The sequence below is a fragment of the Rhinopithecus roxellana genome, chromosome 20 (genome assembly GCF_007565055.1).
Source record: "Rhinopithecus roxellana isolate Shanxi Qingling chromosome 20, ASM756505v1, whole genome shotgun sequence".
Classification (NCBI taxonomy): domain Eukaryota; kingdom Metazoa; phylum Chordata; class Mammalia; order Primates; family Cercopithecidae; genus Rhinopithecus; species Rhinopithecus roxellana.
The window spans coordinates 9,603,306-9,626,456 of NC_044568.1; the positions used below are offsets into that span (position 1 = coordinate 9,603,306).

The 23,151-nt window shown below is 48.5% G+C and overlaps 1 protein-coding gene across 1 annotated transcript in view; it reads left to right on the forward strand.

Annotated features, from left to right (window-relative positions):
- The window catches only part of ITGAL (integrin subunit alpha L), a 51,159-nt gene that overhangs the window by 15,375 nt on the left and 12,633 nt on the right, over positions 1–23,151 (forward strand). Inside the window, 14 exon segments of the mRNA XM_010387952.2 lie at positions 1,654–1,727; positions 1,826–1,958; positions 5,327–5,478; positions 5,850–5,879; positions 5,881–5,988; positions 7,237–7,434; positions 7,569–7,699; positions 10,985–11,145; positions 11,251–11,402; positions 17,433–17,522; positions 18,535–18,588; positions 18,677–18,750; positions 19,697–19,838; positions 22,667–22,777. Coding sequence (XP_010386254.1) covers positions 1,654–1,727; positions 1,826–1,958; positions 5,327–5,478; positions 5,850–5,879; positions 5,881–5,988; positions 7,237–7,434; positions 7,569–7,699; positions 10,985–11,145; positions 11,251–11,402; positions 17,433–17,522; positions 18,535–18,588; positions 18,677–18,750; positions 19,697–19,838; positions 22,667–22,777 — 1,610 coding nt within the window.

Below are 23,151 nucleotides of genomic sequence, written 5' to 3' on the forward strand. Positions count from 1 at the left end.
TCTTGCTCTGTCACCCAGGATGGAGTGCAGTGGCGTGATCTTGGCTCACTGCAACCTCAGCCTCCTGGGTTCAAGCAATTCTCCTGCCTCAGCCTCCCGAGTAGCTGGGAGTACAGGCGCCTGCCACCACACCCAGATAAATTTTTTGTATTTTTAGTAGAGATAGGGTTTCACCATATTGACCAGGCTGGTCTCGAACTCCTGACCTCAGGTAATCCGTCCGCCTCAGCCTCCCAAAGTGCTAGGATTACAGGTGTGAGCCACTGTGCCTGACCTTTTTTTTTTTCAAGACAGAGTTTCACTCTGTTGGCCAGGCTGGAGAGCAGTGGCATGATCTTGGCTCACTGCAACCTTCAGTTGTTTTTGAGCCTCCCAAGCTCAAGTGATTCTCTTACCTCAGCCTCCCAAGTAGCTGGGATTACAGGTGTGTCCCACCATGCCTGGCTAATTTTTGTATTTTTAGTAGAGACAGGGTTTCACCATGCTGGCCAGGCTGGTCTCGAACTCCTGACCTCAGGTAACCTGCCCACCTTGGCTTCCCAAAGTGCTGGGATTACAGGTCTAAGCCACCACGCCCAGCCAGTGAAGAGTTCTTAAGGAGAAGCTATATAAGCCAGGCACGGTGGTGCATACCAGTAGTCCCAGCTACTTGGGATGCTGAGACAGGAGTATCTCTTGAGCCTAGGAGTTTGAGACTGCAGTGAGCTATGATGACACCACTGCACTCCAGCCTGGGCAGCACAGCGAGTCCCTGTCTCAAAAAACAGAAAGAGGGTTTATTTCAAAGGCAGGAATATCATGATTTGGTGATGTGTTGGAGACGAGATGGAGGAAAGAGAAGACTCCAGGTGGATTTGGTTTCTTAGGATGGTTCATTAGATGAGTGGGAGTGCCATTCATAGACGTGAGAAGCCTGAGTCAGAGCAGAAACCAAGAGCTGAGTCTTGGACACACGGAGATGAGTAATTGGATATTCCAATCTGGAGGCTGGGCACGGTGGTTCACACCTGTCATTGTCCCAACACATTGGGAGGCTGAGGCAGGTGGATCACCTGAGGTCAGGAGTTCGAGACCAGCCTGGCCAACATGGTGAAACCCCATCTCTACTAAAAATACAAAAATTAGCTGGGCATGGTGGTGCACCAGTAATTCCAGCTACTTTGGGAGGCTGATGCAGGAGAATCGCTTGAACCCAGGAGGCAGAAGCTTTAGTGAGCTGAGATTACACTGCTGTACTACAGCCTTGACCACGGAGAGAGACGCCATCTCAAAAAAAAAAAAAAAAAAAATTAGCCAGGCATGATGGTGTGTGCCTGTAGTCCCAGCTATCCAGGAGGCTAAGCCAGGAGGATTGCTTGAGCTTGGGAGGTTGAGGCTGCAGTAGGCTGTGATTGCACCACTGCACTCCAACCTGGGCAACAGAGCAAGACCTTGTCTCAAAAACAAAAAACAAACAAACCTGGGACTCCCAGGGTATCACATGAGAAAGTCAACTCAGCATTAAGTCACTTCCTGGGTCTGCCTGACCCTCACATGCATGCCTTCTACCTTAACCCAGAGGTAAATACCTCACTTCTTCCCCGTCCTGCCATGAATTTTTTTCACTGCATTTACAGCTGTTGCGTCTCACCTGTTCTCTGCTTTGTTCCCCAGGCACAAGCAAACAGGACCTGACTTCCTTCAACATGGAGCTGTCCTCCAGCGGCATCAGTGCCGACCTCAGCAGGGTGCGTGCTGGTCTGGAGCAATGGGCTGCAGGGAGTGCATCTGACTCTGGGGGGTGGATCGGTGGGTAGCTGACCCACGCATCTCCTTCCCTGGGCAGGGCCATGCAGTCGTGGGGGCAGTAGGAGCCAAGGACTGGGCTGGGGGCCTTCTCGACCTGAAGGCAGACATGCAGGATGACACATTTATTGGGAATGAACCATTGACACCAGAAGTAAGAGCGGGCTATTTGGGTGAGTACTTCTCTTTTCTGCTGGGTTCTTCTGGTTGTAGGGTCAGATGGTCGCTCAGCCTGGCTTCCAAAACAATAATGAAAGCAGTTAAGCAACCAGCATGAACAAAGTCGGAGTTTAAATATGGCTATAACATTCATAATTTATTGTTTGTATTTTCTGATGCTTTAACATCTTGGGGCTGTGCTCATCCTGAAGAGACTACGCCTCCCAGGGTTGGCGAATTCCTAGAGATAGTAAATAACTTGCCTGTGAATATACCTTGTAGCTGGTCATGGTGGCTCATGCCTTTAATCCCAGCACTTTGGGAGACTGAGGCATGCAGATCACCTGAGGTCAGGAGTTCAAGACCAGCCTGGCCAACATGGTGAAACCCTGTCTCTACTAAAAATACAAAAGTTAGCCAGGCGTGGTGGTGCATGCCTGTAGTCCCAGCTATTCTGGAGGCTGAGGCAGGAGAATTGTTAGAACCCGAGAGGTGGAGGTTGCAGCAAGCGGAGATCACGCTGCTGCATACTAGCCTGGGCAAAAGAGCAAGACTGTGTCTCAAAAAACAGGGCCAGACACAGTGGTTCACGCCAGTAATCCCAGCACTTTGGAAGGCTGAGGTGGGTGAATCACCTGAGGTCAGGAGTTTGAGACCAGTCTGGTCAACATGGCGAAACCCCATCTCTATTAAAAATACAAAAATTAGTCGGGCATGATGGCAGGTGTCTTTAATTCCAGCTACTCAGGGGGCTGAGGCAAGAGAATCTCTTGAACCCAGGAGGCAGAGGTTGCAGTGAGCTGAGGATCACGCCACTGCACTCCAGCCTAGATGACAGAGCAAGATTCCGTCTCAAAAAAAAAGAAAAAAAAAAGGCCTTTTATATGCAAACCAACCAATTCCAAGCCCATATCCCCAGGCACTTCCTTTGTCTAATCCATACACACCAAGCCAATAGTTCCTCTGCCCTAAATCAGCTCAGGGCCAGGCATCAATCAACCAGAGGCCACCGCTATAGCCCAGAGTCAGCCAAAATTATTCAAACTGTGCAATCCTAAACTTGCTTGAACTTGCCAACCTAACTTACCACCCTTCCTTGTGGAAACCACAAGAAGAGCTCTGGGTCATGCTCTTCCCTGGCTCCTCCTGCCTCTCCACTAATCTGGTGTTTGTCTGGTCCTGACTGGCATCCAGTGCCTCCTGCCTCTTGGAACGGTGACTAGTAAACTTCTTTCAGTGACAGTGACTCTCTATACCATCAGTCACACCTATATATTAAATCCCAGGCACATTTTTAAACAACCTGCCTTATTAGTAAGAGGACTGGCTACTCCTTTTTGAGGCTTCCTCCTCTTGAATTATCCAAGATTACCTGAGGTCAAGAGTTCGAGACCAACCTGGCCAACATGGTGAAGCCCTGTCTCTACTAAAAATACAAAAAAATTAGCTGGACGTGGTGATGCGCACCGCTAGTCCCAGCTACTTGGGAGGCTGAGGCAGGAGAATCACTTGAACCTGGGAGGCGAAAGTTGCAGTGAGCCGAGATTGCACTACTGCACTCCAGCCTGGGCGACAGAGACAGACTTTGTCTCAAAAAAAAAAAAAAAAATTAGTTGGGCATGGTTGTGCATGCCTGTGGTCCCAGCTACTTGGGAGGCTGAGATGGGAGGATCACTTGAGCCTGGGAGGTTAAGGCTGTGGTGAAGAAAAAAAAGAAGAAATAACTCTAAAATTTAATCTCTAGCTGGGCATGGTGGCTCACACTGTAATCCCCGCACTTTGGAAGGCTGAGGCTGGCAGATCATTTGAGGTCAGGAGTTCAAGACCAACCTGGCAAACATGGTGAAATGTTTGTAGTCTCTAGTAAAAATGCAAAAAATTAGCCAGGCATGGTGGCGTGCACCTGTAATCCCAGCTACTCGGGAGGCTGAGGCAGGAGAATAACTTGAACACAGGAGGCGGAGGTTGCAGTGAGCTGAGATTGTACCACTGCACTCCAGCCTGGGTAACAGAGCAAAACGCTGTTTCAAACAAAAAAAAAAAAAAGAAAAAAAGTTTAATCTCTAGTTAGACACCCACCTCACTATCCACACACGTAAATATATACATATATGTGGATAGATAAATAAACAGAATCCTGAGTGTCTACTATGCTACTATCCTTCAGATCTCAGTTTAGCTATCACTAGCATAGCACTAAGCATTTTATATACGCGTCTTATTTAACTCTCAAAACACACCCCATGAGATTGGTACTGTTCCTTTTTTCTTCTTTAGACATAGGGTCTCGCTCTGTCACCCAGGCTGGAGTGCAGGGGCGCCATCTTGGCTCACTGCTGCCTTGACCTCCTGACTTTGAGAAAGCCTCCTGCCTCAGCCTCCCAAAGTGCTGAGATCACAGGTGTGAGCCACCGCACCCAGCCTCCCGTTTTATTTTATTTTATTATTTAAGAAAAAAGAGGGCCGGGCGCGGTGGCTCAAGCCTGTAATCCCAGCACTTTGGGAGGCCGAGACGGGCGGATCACGAGGTCAGGAGATCGAGACCATCCTGGCTAACACGGTGAAACCCCGTCTCTACTAAAAAAATACAAAAAACTAGCCGGGCGATGTGGCGGGCGCCTGTAGTCCCAGCTACTCGGGAGGCTGAGGCAGGAGAATGGCGTAAACCCAGGAGGCGGGGCTTGCAGTGAGCTGAGATCCGGCCACTGCACTCCAGCCTGGGCGGCAGAGCGAGACTCCGTCTCAAAAAAAAAAAAAAAAAAGAAAAAAGAAAAAAGAGGCCAGGCATGGTGGCTTACACCTGTAACCCCAGCACTTTGGGAGGCTGAGGTAGGTGGATCACCTGAGGCCAAGAGTTCGAGACCACCCTGGCCAACATGGCAAAACCCTGTTTCTACTAAAAATACAGAAAAGTATCTGGGTGTGGTGGCTGGGCACCTGTAATCCCAGCTACTTGGGAGGTTGAGGCAGAAGAATTGCTTGAACCTGGGAGGCGGAGGTTGCAGTGAGCCGAGAACACGCCATTGCATTCCAGCCTGGGCAAGAAAGCAAGACTCTGTCTCTAAAAAAGAAGAAAGAATGGAGTCTTCCTTACTAATCCTCAGGTAAACTGAGGCTCAGAAGAGGCTCCACACTCCACTTGTGGTGCATAGCTGCTTTTCCCTGGGTGTGCATGTCACTCACAGTTGAAGAAATGCCATCCCCAAGATGGCAGGATTTGGTCGGCTGGGAGCCCGTCGCTGCTTTTCTCAGAAGAAGGTCTTCAGCTGTTTTGATGCATCTCTGCTACTAACCCAATTCCCTGGGGCCCCTGCCCCTCTCCTGCTGGGTGTTCTTCCAGCATCCTCTGTTCCTAACTCCACGCCTTGCACACTTTCCTCAGGTTACACGGTGACCTGGCTGCCCTCCAGGGAAAAGACTTTGTTGTTGGCCTCAGGAGCCCCTCGATACCAGCACGTGGGCCGAGTGCTGCTGTTCCAAGAGCCACAGGGCGGAGGACACTGGAGCCAGATCCAGACAATCCATGGGACCCAGGTGCGCACAGTCCGAGGGCATCTGCAGACCAGGGACTGGAGGGACACACGTCACACTCCCTTCTGTCCTTTGAACGCTCATCCACTTACGTGTGGCAGGCCCTGTGCTAAACACCATCACATTTGTCCCTCATAACACACGGAGGTAAGCCCTGTCATCTCCCTCTCTAGTTTAAGAAACAACCTTGAGGTTGTTTAAGGTGCATTAAGACAAACAGCCCACTTTGTCTTAATGCACATAGACTAGGGGTGGATCCAGGATTGGAACCTGCATTTGAGGGAGTGGCATAAGATGAACTCGGTACAGGTATCTCCCTGCCAGCCTCTGCTGTTCCCACAGGCGTTTCCCCAAACACCTGCCTCTCCCCACAGATTGGCTCTTATTTTGGTGGGGAGCTGTGCAGGTGTCGACGTGGACCAAGATGGGGAGACAGAGCTGCTGCTGATTGGCGCCCCACTGTTCTATGGGGAGCAGAGAGGAGGCCGGGTGTTTATCTACCAGAGAAAACAGGTGGGGCCAGGACCTGGGGCTGAGAGGGAGGAGGTAGAGCAGCAGAGATTTGCAGCTCCCAGTTATTCTGAAGGCTTTCTCTGTCTGGTCATGTGGTGATCAAACTTTTAGAACGACAGAGAGGCAATAGCGAATCCTCACTGTGGAAAGACTGTGTGCAGGGTCCAGTGCCAATATTTCTTTTTTCTTTTGAGACAGAGTCTCGCTCTTGTGGCCCAGGCTGGAGTGCAGTGGTGCAATCAGGGCTCACCACAACCTCTGCCTCCTGGGTTCAAGGGATTCTCCTACCTCAGCCTCCCGAGTAGCTGGGATTACAGGTGTGTGTCTCCATGCCCAGCTAATTTTTGTATTTTTAGTAGAGACGGGGTTTCACCATGTTGGTCAGGCTAGTCTTGAACTCCTGACCTCAGGTGATCCACCCGCCTCGGCCTCCCAAAGTGCTGGGATTACAGGTGCCCGCCACCACACCCAGCTAATTTTTGTATTTTTAGTAGAGACAGCATTTCGACATGTTGACCAGGCTGGTCTCTAATCCTGACCTCACGTGATCCACTGCCTTGGCCTTCCAAACTGCTGGGATTATAGGCATGAGCCGCTGCACCTGGCAGGCAGCGCCAAACTTTTTATAGACACGACCTCACTTTCCTCATGACCACCTGCTGAGATACTACAAGCTTTAGTTTATAAATGGAAATCCCTGGGGTGCAGTGGCTCATGCGTGTAATCCCAGCAGTTTGAGAGGCTGAGACAAGACGATTGCTTGAAGCCAGGAGTTCCAGACCAGCCTGGGCAACATGACAATACCCTGTTTCTACAAAAATAAAAATAAATAAATTAAAAATTTAAAGTTAGCCAGATGTGGTGGTACATGCCTGTAGTCCCAGCTACTTGGGAGGCTGAGGTGGGAGGATTGCTTGAGTTTAGGAGTTCGAGGCTGTAGTGAGCTGCGATTACGCCACTGTACTCCAGCCAATGACAGAGCAAGACTCCGTCTCAAAAAAAATTATCCAAAAAATGTATATATATAAAGGGAAACCCCAAGGCTCAGCAGGGGGATGTCTGAAACCACAAGGTCACAGTAAGAGGACAGTAAGAGGCTGGGCTGGTGCCTGAACCCTGGTTAGTCTGACAGCTCCATTCCAATTCTTGGAGGGACCCCATCTTACTTTTTTTAGCATTCTTCACTCAGTTGCTCTGTGACAGCTTGCTGAGTGACTTGGGTGTGACCTGTCTCTTGCTACTTCCTAGTTGGGGTTTGAAGAGGTCTCAGAGCTGCAGGGGGACCCCGGCTACCCCCTTGGGCGTTTTGGAGAAGCCATCACTGCTCTGACAGACATCAACGGCGATGGGCTGGTGGACGTGGCTGTGGGGGCCCCTCTGGAGGAGCAGGGGGCTGTGTACATCTTCAATGGGAGGCATGGGGGACTTAGCCCCCAGTCAAGTCAGGTGAGGTATCCTGCCTGCCAATCACACTCCATTCTCGGGTGCCCTAAGCCCCCAAGCCTACTCCCCAGCCCGACCCTTCCCTCCCTCCAACCTACCTCTCCTCAACTTAGTGATAATTCCTTTCTTGCTCTCAGCGGATAGAAGGGACCCAGGTGCTCTCAGGAGTTCGGTGGTTTGGACGCTCCATCCATGGGGTGAAGGACCTTGAAGGGGACGGCTTGGCAGACGTGGCTGTGGGGGCTGAGAGCCAGATGATCGTGCTGAGGTGAGATGGGGCTCCTGGGTCATACCTGATGACCCCAGCTCTTATCCTATGTTTTGTTTATATTTTATTTATTTATTTATGTTGGGTTTTTTTAGAGACAGGTCTCTCTTTGTTGCTCAGGCTAGAGTGCAGTGGCGTGATCACAACTCACTGCAGCCTCAAACTGCTGGGCTTAAATGATCCTCCCACCTCAGCCTCCCGGGTAGCTGGGACTACAAATGCTCACCACCACAGCTGGCTAATTTTTTTTTTTTTTTTTTCGTAGCAATGGGGACTTGCTATGTTGCCCCAGCTGGTCTCAAACTCCTGGTCTCAAACTATGCTTTCTCCTCAGCCTCCCAGAGTGCTGGGGTTACAGGCAGGAGCCACTATGCATGGCCTAATTTTTATTTTTTTAATATATGGTCTTCCAGGCCAGGCACAGTGGCTCACACTTGTAATCCCAGCACTTTGGGAGGCCAGGGCGGGTGGATTACGTGGGGTCAGGAGTTCAAGACCAGCCTGATCAACATAGTGAAACCCTGTCTTTACTAAAAATACAAAATTTGCCAGGCGTGGTGGCAGGCACATATAATCCCAGCTATTCGGGAGGCTGAGGCAGGAGAATTGCTTGAACCCGGGAGGCAGAGGTTGCAGTGAGCCGAGATTGTGCCATTGCACTCCAGCCTGGGCGACAGAGTGAGATTCCATCTCAAAAAAAAAAAAAAAAAAGAAAAGAAAAGAAAAAAGATACAGTCTTGCTACTTTGCCCAAGCTGATCTCAAACTCCTGGGTTCATGGGATCCTCCTGCCTCAACCTCCCAAGTAATTGGGATTACGGGCATGAGGACCGCACCTGGCCACATCCTCTGTGCAGTTACTATGTGCCAGGCCCCATGCAGATGTTTCGTGGGCATGAGCTCATTGGGTCTTCACCCAGCCCTGTTAAATAGGTTTGCTTTTTATAGAGTCTTCACGTTTTACTCCAGGTTGAACAGCTGCCATCAGTGATGGAACTGGGATGTGCACCCAGGCCTACCTGACACTAAAACTCAAAAAGAAGCAATATCGTGGGATCGGGAAAAGCATAGCTTTAGAACATGGTGATCTGGATTCAAGTTAAAGCTCTGTCATTTACTTCTGGGATGCTGTTACCCCAGTCACTTAGCTTTTTTTTTTCTTTCTTTTTTTTTTGAGACAGAGTCTCGCTCTTATCACCCAGGCTGGAGTGCAGTGGTGCGAATTTGGCTCACTGCAACCTCTGCCTCCTGGGTTCAAGCGATTCTCCTGCCTCAGTCTCCCGAGTAGCTGGGATTATAGGCGCACGCTACCACGCCCAGCTAATGTTTGTAATTTTAGTAGAGACGGGGTTTCACCGTGTTGGCCAGGCTGCTCTCGAACTCCTGACCTCAGGTGATCTGCCTGCCTCAGCCTCCCAAAGTGCTGGGATTACAGGCGTGAGCCACTATGCCCTGCCCACTTAGCTTCTTGGGACCCAAGTTTCCTCATCTTTGAAATGGTAGTGACATTGTTTACCTTACCCATGTCTTAGAATTGTTGGAAGAGTCATGTAATATCTGATGGTGAATGGATATTTATTGATCACCTGCTGTGTCTTAAACACTGAATCAGGCACTTGGGAGAGAGCTTATATGTTGGAAAATATATAATTAAAAAGTAGCAGGGTGTGATGGCTCATGTGGGTAATCCCACCCAGCACTTTGAGAGACTGTGACAAGAGGATTATTTGAGCTCAAGAGTTTGAGGCAAGCCTGGGCAACACGTTGGGACACCATCTGTACTTTTTTTTTTTTTGAGAGAGTCTACTGTTGCTCAGGCCAGAGTGCAGTGGTGTGATCTTGGCTCACTGCAACCTCCACCTCCTGGGTTCAAGCGATTCTCCTGCCTCAGCCTCCCGAGTAGCTGGGATTACAGGTGTGCACCACCATGCCCTGCTAATTTTTTTGTATTTTTAGTAGAGACGGGGTTTCACCATGTTGGCCAGGCTGGTTTTGAACTCCTGACCTCAAGTGATCCTCCTGTCTTGGCCTCCCAAAGTGCTAGGATTACAGAGTGAGCCACCGTGCCCAGCCTTTTTTTCTTTTTTTTTTTTTTTTTTTTAGCCAGGTATGGTGGTGCGTGACTGTAGGCCCAGCTACTTGGGATGCTGAGGCAGGAGGATGACTTGAGGCTGGGAGGTCGAGGTTGTAGTGAGCTGTGATCATGCCACTGCACTCCAGCCTGAGCGACAGAGTAAGATTCTATCACACAAAAAAAATAATAATAAATAGGCAGGGTGCGATGACTCATGCCTGTAATCCCAGCACTTTTGGAGGCTGAGGCGGGTGGATCATTTGAGGTCAGGAGTTCAAGACCAGCCTGGCCAACCTGTTAAAACCCCATCTCTACTAAAAATACAAAAATTAGCTGGGCGTGGTGGTGTGCGCCTGTAATCCCAGCTACTCGGGAGGCTGAGGCGGGAGAATTGCTTGAGCCCAGGAGGCGGATCTCAAAAAAAGGAGCCAGGCGCTCGGGCTCACTCCTGTAATCTCAGCTATGCAGGAGTCTGAGACAGGAGGATCACTGGAGGCCAGGAGTGTGAGGATCCAGTGAGCTATGACTGCACCACTGCACTCCAGCCTGGGCAACAAAGGGAGGCTCTAACAACAACAAAAGATGCAACTTTATTATGAAGCATAATAAAATTCATGCAAGCATCATTGAAGGCTTAAACATAAGCAAGAAAGTAACTCATGATTTCTCTTCCTAAGAGCTTACTCTTCTTCATGGAAAATGGGTCAGAGGCTGCTAGAATGAACTGGGCGTCCTAATTAGTTATCATCATTATTGGCCAGGCATGGTGGCTCACACCTATAATCCTAGCACTTTGGGATCCCAAGACAGGAGGATTGCTTGAGCTCAGGAGTTCAAGACCAGCCTGGACAACATAGGAAGATCCCTTCTCTACAAAAATGTATTTAAAGTTAGCCAGGTGTGGTGGCACATGCCTGTGGTCCCAGAATCTTGGGAGGCTGAGGTGGGAGGATCACTAGAGCCGGGAGGCCAAGGCTGTAGTGAGCTGTGATCATGCCACTGCACTCCAGCCTGGGCAACACAGTGAGACCCTGTCTCAAAATAAATAAATAAAAAGTATCATTATTATTTTCCTTAAGAGGAGGCAGTGACATGTTGAGGTCTGCTTTAGGGAAGGAGAGTTATCTGGGCTCTGCTGGCAGGAGCCCCACATCTGAGGGGGGACGTGCAGTTGGGTTGGAGGGAGAGAGTTGGTTGCTTTCTGCCCTGCAGTTCCCGGCCCGTGGTGGATGTGGTCACCCTGATGTCCTTCTCTCCAGCCGAGATCCCAGTGCATGAAGTGGAGTGCTCCTATTCAACAAGTAACAAGATGAAAGAAGGTGTTAATATCACAATTTGTTTCCAGATCAAGTCTCTCATCCCCCAGTTCCAAGGTCAGAGCTCTCCTCCTGCTCCCCAGGGTAGCTGCTGCCCCAAATCCAGGCTTATGGCCCTGGGATCCCCCACCATTCAACTCTTGCCTTTTCTGCCCTGCCCAGGCCGCCTGGTTGCCAATCTCACTTACACTCTGCAGCTGGATGGCCACCGGACCAGAAGGCGGGGGTTGTTCCCAGGAGGGAGACATGAACTCAGAAGGAACATAGCTGTCACCACCACCATGTCCTGCACTGACTTCTCATTTCATTTCCCGGTAAGGGAGCCAGCGCCAGTGCTCTGGGATGAGCTACCTGCAGGGGCAGGCTCAGCTCCGTCACTGTACAGTGGGTGACACGTCACTTCCATCCCTCTGTGCTGTCACTTCCTCTCCTGTGCAATGGTAGTAATAACACCTTTAGCATATTTTCTTCTAGTGTTCTTTAAAAATTATATATATGGCCAGGCACGGTGGCTCACACCTGTAATCCCAGCACCTTGGGAGGCCAAGACAGACGGATCACGAGGTCAGGAGATCGAGACCAGCCTGGCTAACATGGTGAAACCCCGTCTCTACTAAAAATACAAAAAATTAGCCGGGCGAGGTGGCAGGCATCTGTAGTCCCAGCTGTTCGGGAAGCTGAGGCAGGAGAATGGCGTGAACCCGGGAGGCAGAGGTTGCAGTGAGCCGAGATCGTGCCATTGCACTCCAGCCTGGGCAACAGAGCGAGACTCCATCTCAAAAAAAAAATATATATATATATAATATATTTTTATATAAATTTTAAATATATATTTTAACTGTAAATATATATTAAATTTTAAATTGTATATAATATTATATAAAATTGTATGTAATATTATATACAATTTTATATAATATTATATACAATTTTATATAAAATTTAATTTTATATAAAAATTAAATATATATTAAATTTTAAATTTTAAGTATATATTAAATATATATTAAATATATATTAAAACATATTTCATACAAATTTTAAATAAATATATATTTATATATATAAAATTATACATATATATTTTTTTGAGATGGAGTCTCGCTCTTGTTGCCCAGGCTGGAGTGCAGTGGCGCAATCTTGGCTCACTGCAACCTCCGCCGCCTGGGTTCAAGTGATTCTCCTGCCTCAGCCTCCTGAGTAGCTGGGATTACAGGCATGCACCACCATGCCCGACAATTTTTGTATTTTTAGTACAGAAGGGGTTTCACCAAGTTGGTCAGGTTGTCTCGAACTCCCGACCTTAGGTGATCTGCCTGCCTCAGCCTCCCAACGTGCTGGGATTACAGGTGTGAGCCACCACACCCGGCTACATATATTTTTTTGACACAGAGTCTCGCTCTGTCACCCAGGCTGTAGTGCAGTGGCATGGTCTCACTCACTACAGCATGATCTCTGCTCACAGCAACCTCCGCCTCCTGGGTTCAAGCAATTCTCCTACCTCAGTCTCCCGAGTACCTGGGATTACAGGCACCTGCCACTATGCCCAGCTAATTTTGTAGAGACAGGGTTTCACCATGTTAGTCAGGCTGGTCTCGAACTCCTGACCTCAGGTGATCCACCCGCGTTGGCTCCCAAAGTGCTGGGATTACAGGCATGAGCCATCGCGCCTGGCCTATTTTATATTATTTATTTATTTATTTATTTATTTATTTATTTATTTGAGACAGAGTCTCACTCTGTCACCCAGGCTGGAGTGCAGTGGCATGAACTTGGCTCACTACAGCCTCCACCTCCTGGGTTCAAGTGATTCTCCTGCCTCAGCCTCCCGAGTAGCTGGGATTACAGATATGTGCCACCATGCCCAGCTAATTTTTGTATATTTAGTAGAGTTGGGGTTTCACCATGTTGGCCAGGTTGGTCTCGAGCTCCTGACCTCCAGTGATCTCCTAACTCAGCCTCCCAAAGTGCTGGGATTACAGGCATGAGCCACTGCGCCTGGCCATATTTTATATTTTTAGAGATGGAGGTCTTACTGTGTTGCCCAGACTGGACTCTAACTTCTGGCCTCAAGAGGTTCTCCTGCCTCAGCTTCCTGAGTAGCGGGGACTACAGGTGCACACCACTGTGCCTGGCTCCTTCTAGTTTTTTAATTTTTTAAATTTTGTATTAAAATTCTTTTTCTAAAGACAGGACCTCACTCTGTCATCCAGGCTGGAGTGGAGTGATGCAGCCTCCAACTTCTGGGCTCAAACGATCCTCCCACCTCAGCCTCCCGAGTAGATAGGACTACAGGCATGCACCACCGTATCTGGATAATTTTTTAAAATGTTTTTGTAGGCTGAGCACGGTGGCTCAGCACTTTGGGAGGCTGAGGTGGGCGGGTCACCTGAGGTCAGGAGTTTGAGACCAGCCTGGCCAAGATGGTGAAACCCCATCTCTACTAAAAATACAAAATTAGCCGCATGTGGTGGCACATGCCTGTAATCCCAGCTACTTGGGAAGCTGAGGCAGGAGAATTGCTCGAACCCAGCAGGCAAAGGTTGCAGTGTGCCACGATCGTATCATTTCACTCCAGCCTGGGCAACAAGAGTGAAACTCCATCTCAAAAAAAAAAAAAAAAAAAAAAAGTTTTTGTAGAGACAGGATCTTGCTGTATTGCCCAGGCTGATCTAAAACCCCTGGTGTCAAGTAATCCTCTTACCTTGGCCTCCAAAAGTGCTGGGATTACAGGCTCGAGCCACCGTGCCGGGCAGCTTCTACTTTTTAATATATTTATGGGCATTTTAACATGATTACAATGGCAATGTAGTTACTATTTTTCCCTACTCTTTTCATACATTATATATTAATGCTGCTACACAACTTTCATAATTTTAAATTATGAAATATTAAAATATTTGGGCTGGGCATGGTGGCTCATGTCTGTAATCCCAGCACTTTGGGAGGCTAAGGCGGGTGGATCACGAGGTCAGAAGATCGAGACCATCCTGGCTAACATGGTGAAACCCCGTCTCTACTGAAAATAACAAAAAAAAAAATTAGCCGGGTGCGGTGGCGGACACCTGTAGTCCCAGCTACTTGGGAGGCTGAGGCAGGAGAATGGCATGAACCCGAAAAAATTTGGCGGGGCACGGTGGCTCATACCTGTAATCCCAGCACATTGGGAGGCCGAGGCAGGCGGATCACATGAGACTGGCAGTTCAAGACCAGCCTGGCCAACATGGAGAAACCCCATCTCTACTAAAAAAAGTACAAAATTAGCCAGGAGTGGTGGCCCATGCCTGTAATCCCAGCTACTTGGGAGACTGAGGCAGGAAAATCACCTGAACCCAGGAGGTGGAGGTTGCAGTGAGCTGAGATCGTGCCATTGCACTCCAGCCTGGGCAACAAGAGTGAAACTCCATCTCAAAAAAAAAGAAAGAAATATTAAAATATTTAATTTTTACAGAATATTCAATCATCATGGTATGTCATTATTTGCCAGGTACATATCATGCATCCCAGAAAAAAGTTGAGGTTTTTTTTAAGTTTTTAAATTAAGTCTCATGTATGGTACATGGGGGAAAAAAAAAGTTTCTAAAAAAGTTTAAACAGGCCAGGCATGGTGACTCATGCCAGCACTTTGAGAGGCTGAAGTAGGTGGATCACTTGAGCTTAGGATCACCAGCCTAGGCAACATAGAGAGACCCCTTCTCTACAAAAAATACAAAAAAATTAGCCAGGCTTGGTGGAATACACCTGTAGTCCCAGCTACCTTGGAGGCTGAAGAAGGAGGATTGCGTGAACCCAGGAGGTGGAGGTTGCAGTGAGCTGTGATTGTGCCACTGCACTCCAGCCTGGGCAACAGAATGAGACTCTGTCTCCAAAAAAATAAAGTTTAAACAACTGTTGAAATACCCAGATTCAGTTGCTTATAAGCAATCCTGTATAAAGATGGGATTGATATGGCCGGGCGCAGTGGCTCACACCTCTAATCCTAGCACTTTGGGAGGCCAAGGCGGGTGGATCACGAGGTCAGAAGATTGAGACCATCCTGGCTTACACGGTGAAACCCCGTCTCTACTAAAAATACAAAAAAATTAGCCGAGCATGGTGGCGGGCACCTGTAGTCCCAGCTACTTGAGAGGCTGAGGCAGGAGAATGGCGTGAACCCGGGAGGTGGAGCTAGCAGTGAGCCAAGATTGCGCCATTGCACTCCAGCCTGGGTGACAGAGCTAGACTCCATCTCAAAAAAAAAAAAAAAAAAAAAAGAGAGATTGATATAAAATTGTTTTGTTCTCTTAAATACTTGATAAAAGGCCAGACGTGGTGGCTCACGCCTATAATCCCAGCACTTTGGGAGGCTGAGGTGGGCGGATCACTTGAGGTCAAGAGTTTGAGACCAGCCTGGTCAACATGGTGAAAACCCATCTCTACTAAAAATATAAAAAATTAACCAGGTATGGGTGGCAGGTGCCTGTAATCCCAGCTACTCAGGAGGCTGAGGGAGGAGAATTATTTGAACTCGGGAGGCAGAGGTTGCAGTGAGCCAAGATCGTGCCATCGCATTCCAGCCTGGGCAACGATAGTGAAATTCCGTCTCAAAAACAAAAAAAACAAAAAAACAAAAAAAATCATATAAGACAGTATAGGATTGGGACATAAGAATTTGAAGTTTGTTTTAAACTTTTTTTTTTTTTTTTTTTTTTTTTTTTTTTTTTTTTTTTTTTTTTGAGATGGAGTCTTACTCTTTTGCCCAGGCTGGAGTGCATTGGTATGATCTGGGCTCACTGCAACCTCTGCCTCCTGGATTCAAGTAATTCTCCTACCTCATCCTACCGAGTAGTTGGGACTACAGGTGTACACCACCACACCCGGCTAATTATGGTATTTTTAATAAAGACGGGGTTTCACCATGTTGGCCAGGCTGGTCTCAAACTCCTGACCTCAGGTGATCCACCCACCTCGGCCTCCCAAAGTGCTGGGATTACAGGTGTGAGCCACCACACCCGGCCTGTTTTAAACTTTTTATTATGGGGAATGTGAATCATACAAAACTAGAAAAAAAGTAGTTTAATGAATTCCCAGGTCCTCATCACCCAGTTGCAACAATTACCACTCACCCTCTATTTCATTCAAACCTCTACTCAGTGCCCCCTGCCTCCTCCCATTCCACCTCTTATAAGATTTAGACATTTTTAATCCCAGCACTTTGGGAGGCCGAGGTGGGTGGATCACGAGGTCAGGAGATCGAGACTATCCTGGCTAACACAGTGAAACCCCGTCTCTACTAATAAAATACAAAAAAATTAGCTGGGCACGGTGGTGGGTGCCTGTAGTCCCAGCTACTCTGGAGGCTGAGGCAGGAGAATGGCGTGAACCCGGGAGGTGGAGCTTGCAGTGAGCCAAGGTTGCGCCACTGCACTCCAGCCTGGGTGACAGAGCGAGACTCCATCTCAAAAAAAAAAAAAAAAAAAAAGATTTAGACATTTTAAACATAAATTTGCCAGAAAAGAAAGCAGTGTGACATGGTGGAAAGATCCTGGACTTTGCATTTGGACAGATTTGGGTTCAAATCTTGACTCTGTCACTCCAAGTTCTTAGGACAATTGTGCCACCTTTTTAGTTTTCATTTTCTTCTTTTTCTTTTTTAGAGTGGGGTGAAAGGAGGGAGGATGAAAGAGAAAGAGGAGGGGAGGAAGGAAGGAAGGGAGGGAGGGAGGGTGGGAGGGAGGGAGGGAGGAAGGAAGCGGGGAGGGAGTGAGGGAAAAGAAGAAAGAAAAAAGAAAAGAAGAAAGAAAGAAGAAGGGAAGGAAGGAAAAGAGAAAAAAGAAAAGGAAGGAAGGGAGAGCTCATTTTCCTTATTTTAAATGTTGGGGTAATAATACCTACCTCTTAGGGTTAGTAGAACCTTCAGGTGAAAAATTATTTGAGTATCTACAGAATGCCAGTGTCAGGCATTGGTAATAACAAGTAACTAAGACCCAGCCCTGTTCTCAAGGAACAAAATTCTAGAACTAGGATATTCTAGTTATTCTGAAATTTTCTTATGCAAACTTTGATAATGGCTGCCTAGGTCAAAATTCAGGGGCTTCAGTTATGATGCAGTAGGAAAAAGTGCTGGGATTGATTAGTGATGTCTGCTGGGGAACTGGGGCTCAGGGATGATAACTGTGCTGAGAACTACCTGGGTGTGCTATACACACCTGCTACATAGTCAATGGATTTTCACTACTGGTAGAGTCTTAGACAGCGAAATACCAGAATTTCATCACTTGTAAAATGCTGACAAGGTATACATCTCATCGGAAGTGTGGTAAAGGTTAGATTCATGACATAGGCTGTATTCTTATCACCCTCAGGTATGTGTTCAAGACCTCATCTCCCCCATCAATGTTTCCCTGAATTTCTCTCTTTGGGAGGAGGAAGGGACACCGAGGGACCAAAGGGCGGTAAGAAGAGATGGCTAGGGACGGTGGGGAGTTTATCAGAGAAATCCATTCGGCAAGAAGAGCCGCCCATGGCCAGGTGGCTCACTCCTGTAATCCCAGCACTTTGAAAGGCTGAAATGGGTGGATCACTTGAGGTCAGGGGTTCGAGACCAGCCTGGCCAACATGGTGAAACCCCGTCTCTACTAAAAATACAAAGATTAGTCAGGTGTGATGGTGCACTTGAGGCCAGGAGTTTGAGACCAGCCTGGGCAACATAGTGGGACTCCCTTTCTACAAAACATAAAAAACTAATTGGTGTGATGGTGCGCCCCTATAGTCCCAGCTACTTGGGAGGCTGAGCAGGGAGGATCACTTGAGCCCAGAGGGTTGAGGCTGCAGTGAGCTATTGAGCTATGATTGCACCACTGCACTCCAGCCTGGGCAACAACGTGAGACTGTGTCTCTAAAGAAGAAAAAAAAACAAAAAACAAAAAAAGAGCCAGCCGGATTTGGTGGCTCACACCTATAATCCCAGCACTTTGGGAAGCTGAGCGGGGTGGATTGCTTGAGACCAGGGGTTCAAGACCAGCGTGGCCAACATGGCGAAAACCCGTCTCTACTAAAAATATTTTTTAAAAATTAGCCAGGCATGGTGGTGGATGCCTGATGGATGCCTATAATCCCAGCGACTCAGGAGGCTGAGGCATGAGAATCGCTTGAACCGAGGAGGCAGAGGTTGCAGTGAGCAGAGATCGTGCCACTGCACTCCAGCCTGGGCAACAGAGTAAGACTCTGTCTAAAAAAGAAAAAAAAAAAAGGAGCCGCCAGCAGAGTATGACTGCACAAGTGGCAGTGGGCTGAGGCAGCAGAGTGGGGCAGCCCTGGGAAGGCAGCTGGCTCCTGGGCAGGGCCAACCACAGCCAGTCCAGTTAAGCTAAGCCCCTGCCCCACCAGCTCTCATTCATTCATGAGGTCTGCTGCCTCAGCTAATCTCTCTTCTCTCCATCCTGCCCACTACCCCTCGCTCGGCAGAGCAAGGACATACTGCCCATCCTGAGGCCCTCCCTGCACTCAGAAACCTGGGAGGTAAGAGGGGAGGAGGGGCAGGCAGAGAGGCCTGGGGTCAGATCCCTCCTGGTCTGAGCCTCTTACTCCTTTCTTCTTGGCCTTTCAGATCCCTTTTGAGAAGAACTGTGGGGAGGACAAGAAGTGTGAGGCAAACCTGAGAGTGTCCTTCTCTCCTGCAAGGTCAGTAAGGCCTCCCGCCCTCCAGCCTCCATCTACTCTCTTTTAAGACCCCCTGCTCCACTCACCAGATATGTCATTTGGAGATGCCACTTCCCTCTCTTGGGCCTTAGTTTCCTTTTCTGAGAAATTCGAGGCTGAACTCAGTGGCTCATGCTTGTAATCCCAGCACTTCAGGAGGCCAACCAAGGTGGGAAGATTGGTTAAGGCCAAGAGTTCAAGACCAGCCTGGGCAACATAGCAAGACCCTGTCACTACAACAAATTTAAAAATTAACTGGGCATGGTGGCTCATGCCTGTATTCCCAGCTACTTGGGAGATTGAGGCAAGAGGATTGCTTGAGCCTGGGAGTTAGAGGCTGCAGTAAGTACCACTGCACTCCAGCTTGGGCGACAGAGCAAGGCCCTATCTCTGAAAAATAAAAAGTAAATAAAATAGAAAGCAAATACCTCACGGAACTCCCATCAGTCAGCAGTAAATAAGATTGCAAGAATTGCAAAACTGAAAGTCTGAGCATAGCTGGGCGGGGTGGCTCACACCTATAATCCCAGCACTTTGGGAGGCCAAGGTAGACGGGTCACCTGAGTTCAGGAGTTCAAGACCAGCCTGGCCAACATGGTGAAACCCTGTCTCTACTGAAAATACAAAGCTTAGCTGGGCGTGGTAGCTCATGCCTGTAATCCCAGCTACTTGGGAGTCTGAGGCAGTTTAATTGCTTGAACTCTGGAGGTGGAGGTTGCAGTAAGCCGAGACTGTACCATTGCACTCCAGCCTGGACTACAGAGTGAGATTCTGTCTCAAAAAAAAAAAAAAAAAGACTGAGCATAAAAGATGATTGGTTTTGATTTATTTCTTTCTGGCCCATCAGATCCTTCAGTTCTGATATTCCCCACCCTGATCCTCCCTCCTCCATCTCGGCCCCTAACTTTTCCCTGATCATCCCTTACAGATCCAGAGCCCTGCGTCTGACTGCTTTTGCCAGCCTCTCTGTGGAGCTGAGCCTGAGTAACTTGGGAGAAGATGCTTACTGGGTCCAGCTGGACCTGCACTTCCCACGGGGACTCTCTTTCCGCAAGGTGGAGATGCTGAAGGTGGGTGAGAGTACATGCCTGCCTACAGGCGTGCGTTCCGCAGCCGCCACTCCCTTCTCTGAGCCCCAGGCAGCCAGGACAGCCTGAACACGTGGGCAGCCGCAGGTGGACAGGGGTCTTAGGGTCATATCTGGGTTCCCAGCCTCGAGCTGTATGATCTGAGATACGAGGTTTACCCTCTCAGGCTGGGTGCCGTGGTTCACGCCTGTAATCCCAACACTTTGGGAGGCCAAGGCGGGCGGATCACCTGAGGCCAGGAGTTCAAGAGCAGCCTGGCCAACATGGTGAAACCCTGTCTGTACTAAAAAATACAAAAATTAGCCAGGTGTGGTGGTGTGCACCTGTAATCCTAGCTACTAGGGAGGCTGAGGCCGGAGAATTGTTTGAACCTGTGAGGCAGAGGCTACTGTGAGCCAAGATTGTGCCACTGCACTTCAGCCTGGTGACAGAGCAAGACTCCATCTCAAAAAAAAAAAACAAATTTAAATAGAGAGAGGCTCTCACTATGTTCCCCAGGCTAGTTTCAAACTCCTGAGCTCAAGCAATCTGCCCACCTCAGTCTCCCAAAGTGCTAGGATTAAAGGTGTGAACCACTGTGCCCCGCCAAATTTCCTTTCTTTTTAAGGTTGAATAATATTCCATTTTATGTATAGACCATATTTTATCTATTTATCTGTTGATGAACACTTGAATTTTTTTTTTTTTTTCTTTGAGACGAAGTCTCGCTCTTGTCCCCCAGGCTGGAGTGTAATGGCGCGATCTCGGCTCACTGCAAACTCCGCCTACGGGGTTCAAGTGATTCTCCTGACTCAGCCTCCTGAGTAGCTGGGATTACAGGCGCCCGCCACCATGCCTCACTAATTTTTGTATTTTTAGTAGAGACAAAGTTTCACCATGTTGGCCAGGCTGGTCTCAAACTCCTGACCTCAGGTGATACGCCCACCTCGGCCTCCCAAAGTGCTGGGATTACAGGCATGAGCCACCGTGCCTGGCCGAATTATTCTTATACAACAACATTAAATGCTTCTTTGCTGGATGTGGTGGCACAATTCCAGCTACCTGGGGGGCTGAGGTGGAGAAGTGCTTAAGCTAAAGGGTTCGAGGCCACAGGGAGCTATGATCGTGCCAATGCACTCTAGCCTGGGCAACAGAGCAAGATTCTGTCTCTACACAAAATTAAATCATTAGCCAGGTGTGGTGGGGTGTGCCTGTAGTCCTGCTACTCAGGAGGCTGAGGTGGGTGGATCGATGGAGTCATGTTTGAGGCTGCAGTGAGCTATGATTACACCATTGCCCTCCAGCTTGGGCGACAGAGCGAGACCTTGTTTCAGAAAAAAACAAACAAACAAACAAAAAAACAAAAACAAAAAAAAACTGGGCTGGGTGCGGTGGCTCACGTCTGTAATCCCAGCACTTTGGGAGGCTGAGGTGGGCAGATCACCTGAGGTCAGGAGTTCAAAACCAGACAGGGCAACATGTTGAAACCGCATCTCTACTAAAAATACAAAAATTAGCTGGGCGTGGTAGCCTGTCCTGTAATCCCAGCTGCTTGAGAGGCTGAGGCAGGAGAAGCACTTGAACCCAGGAGGTGGAGGTTCAATGAGCCGAGATCACTCCACTGCACTCTAGCCTGGGTGACAACAACAAGACTCCATCTCAACAAAAAAAAAAAAAAAAAGAGAGAGAAAAAAAATAACTGGAATCAAACAGTTCTGTGTTCAAGTTCTTACAGATCCCTACTGTTACCCAGTTATGACACCTTGGGAAAGTCCCTTAACCTCCCTGAACCTCTATTTCCTTATCTGTTTCCTTCCCAATCTGAGACTGAAATCTGTCCTTTACAAAATTGGGATGAATGGTTTAATAATGCTTAGCCCACGATAAGGCTCATTTTGTAAATGGTTACTGAATGCATAGAGGTAGTGGCATTTTTAAAACTTCACAATAGTCTCCTCTTTGATTATGCCACACTTTCCTGAGCCGTTATTATCTCTTTGACCTGTTTGAGCACTTCCGGTTTTTCGGCATTATAAATAGTGTTGCAATTACCCCCCTACACCCAACTTTTCTTTTTGAGATAAGGCCTCACTCTGTTGCCCAGGCTAACGTGTAGTGGCGCAAGCATGGCCCACTGCAGCCTCAAACTCCTGGGCTCAAGTGACTCTCCTGTTTAATAGCTGGGACGACAGGCGTACCCCACTATGCCCAGCTAATTTTTAAAAATCTTTTGTAGGCCAGGTACGGTGGCTTACGCTTGTAATCCCAGCACGTTGGTAGGCCGAGGCAGACAGATTCCTTGAGCCCAGGAGTTCAAGAGTAGCCTGAGTGACATAGAGAGACTCCATCTCTACTAAAAACACAAAAATTAGCCGGACATGATGGCACATGCCTGTAGTCCCAGCTACTTGGAAGGCTGAGGCAGGAGAACTGCTTGAGCCTGGGAGTCAGAGGTTGCAGTGAGCCGAGATCGCACCATTGCACTCTAGCCTGGGCAACAGAGTAAGATCCTATATTTAAAAAAAAAAAAAATTATTTTGTAGAGATGGAGTCTCACTGTTGCTCAGGTTGATCTCAAACTCCTCAAGTAATCCTCCCACCTCAGCCTCCCAAAGTGCTGGGATTTCAAGTGTGAGCTACCTTACCTGGCCTTGCAGTGACTATTTTGTACTAAGCCTCTGTCTGCAGCCCTGATTCTGTTTGATTTCCCTCTGAGAAGGTGCCATGACAGGGACAGAGCCCCTGGGGGACGTAGGCCGGGAGGGCTGGTGGCCTCTGGGGGAACCTTGGCCTTGCTCATTAACAAACCTGTTCCCTCCTTTCACTCCCAGCCCCATAGCCAGATGCCTGTGAGCTGTGAGGAGCTTCCTGAAGAGTCCAAGCTTCTGTCCAGGGCGTTATCTTGTAACGTGAGCTCTCCCATCTTCAAGGCAGGCCACTCGGTGAGTGCTTCAAGTCTCCAGGGACCAAGCAGCCTAGGGACCCTGAGCTGGCAGAGGGCAGGGAGCTCTTGGCTCAGGAGGAGGGAGCAGGTGATTGTCAGGAAGGGTATACCTTGCCCCTACCCAAGAGAAATGTATGTGAATCTGTTTTGTGTCATGTTTGAGAGCCTGGACTTTGGAATCAGGCAAAGCTGGGATTGGGCTATTCATTTTGTGACCTTATAGACATGACTTAACCGTTTGGAGCCTTGGTTGCCTCATCTTCACATTGGGTAGAATCCTAGCTCAGTGCTTGGGGTACAGTGAGTACTTGATAAGGGGTCCCTGAGATGATGGTGATTGGATGTGGGGGCCGTGGGGCTGCTCCTCACGCC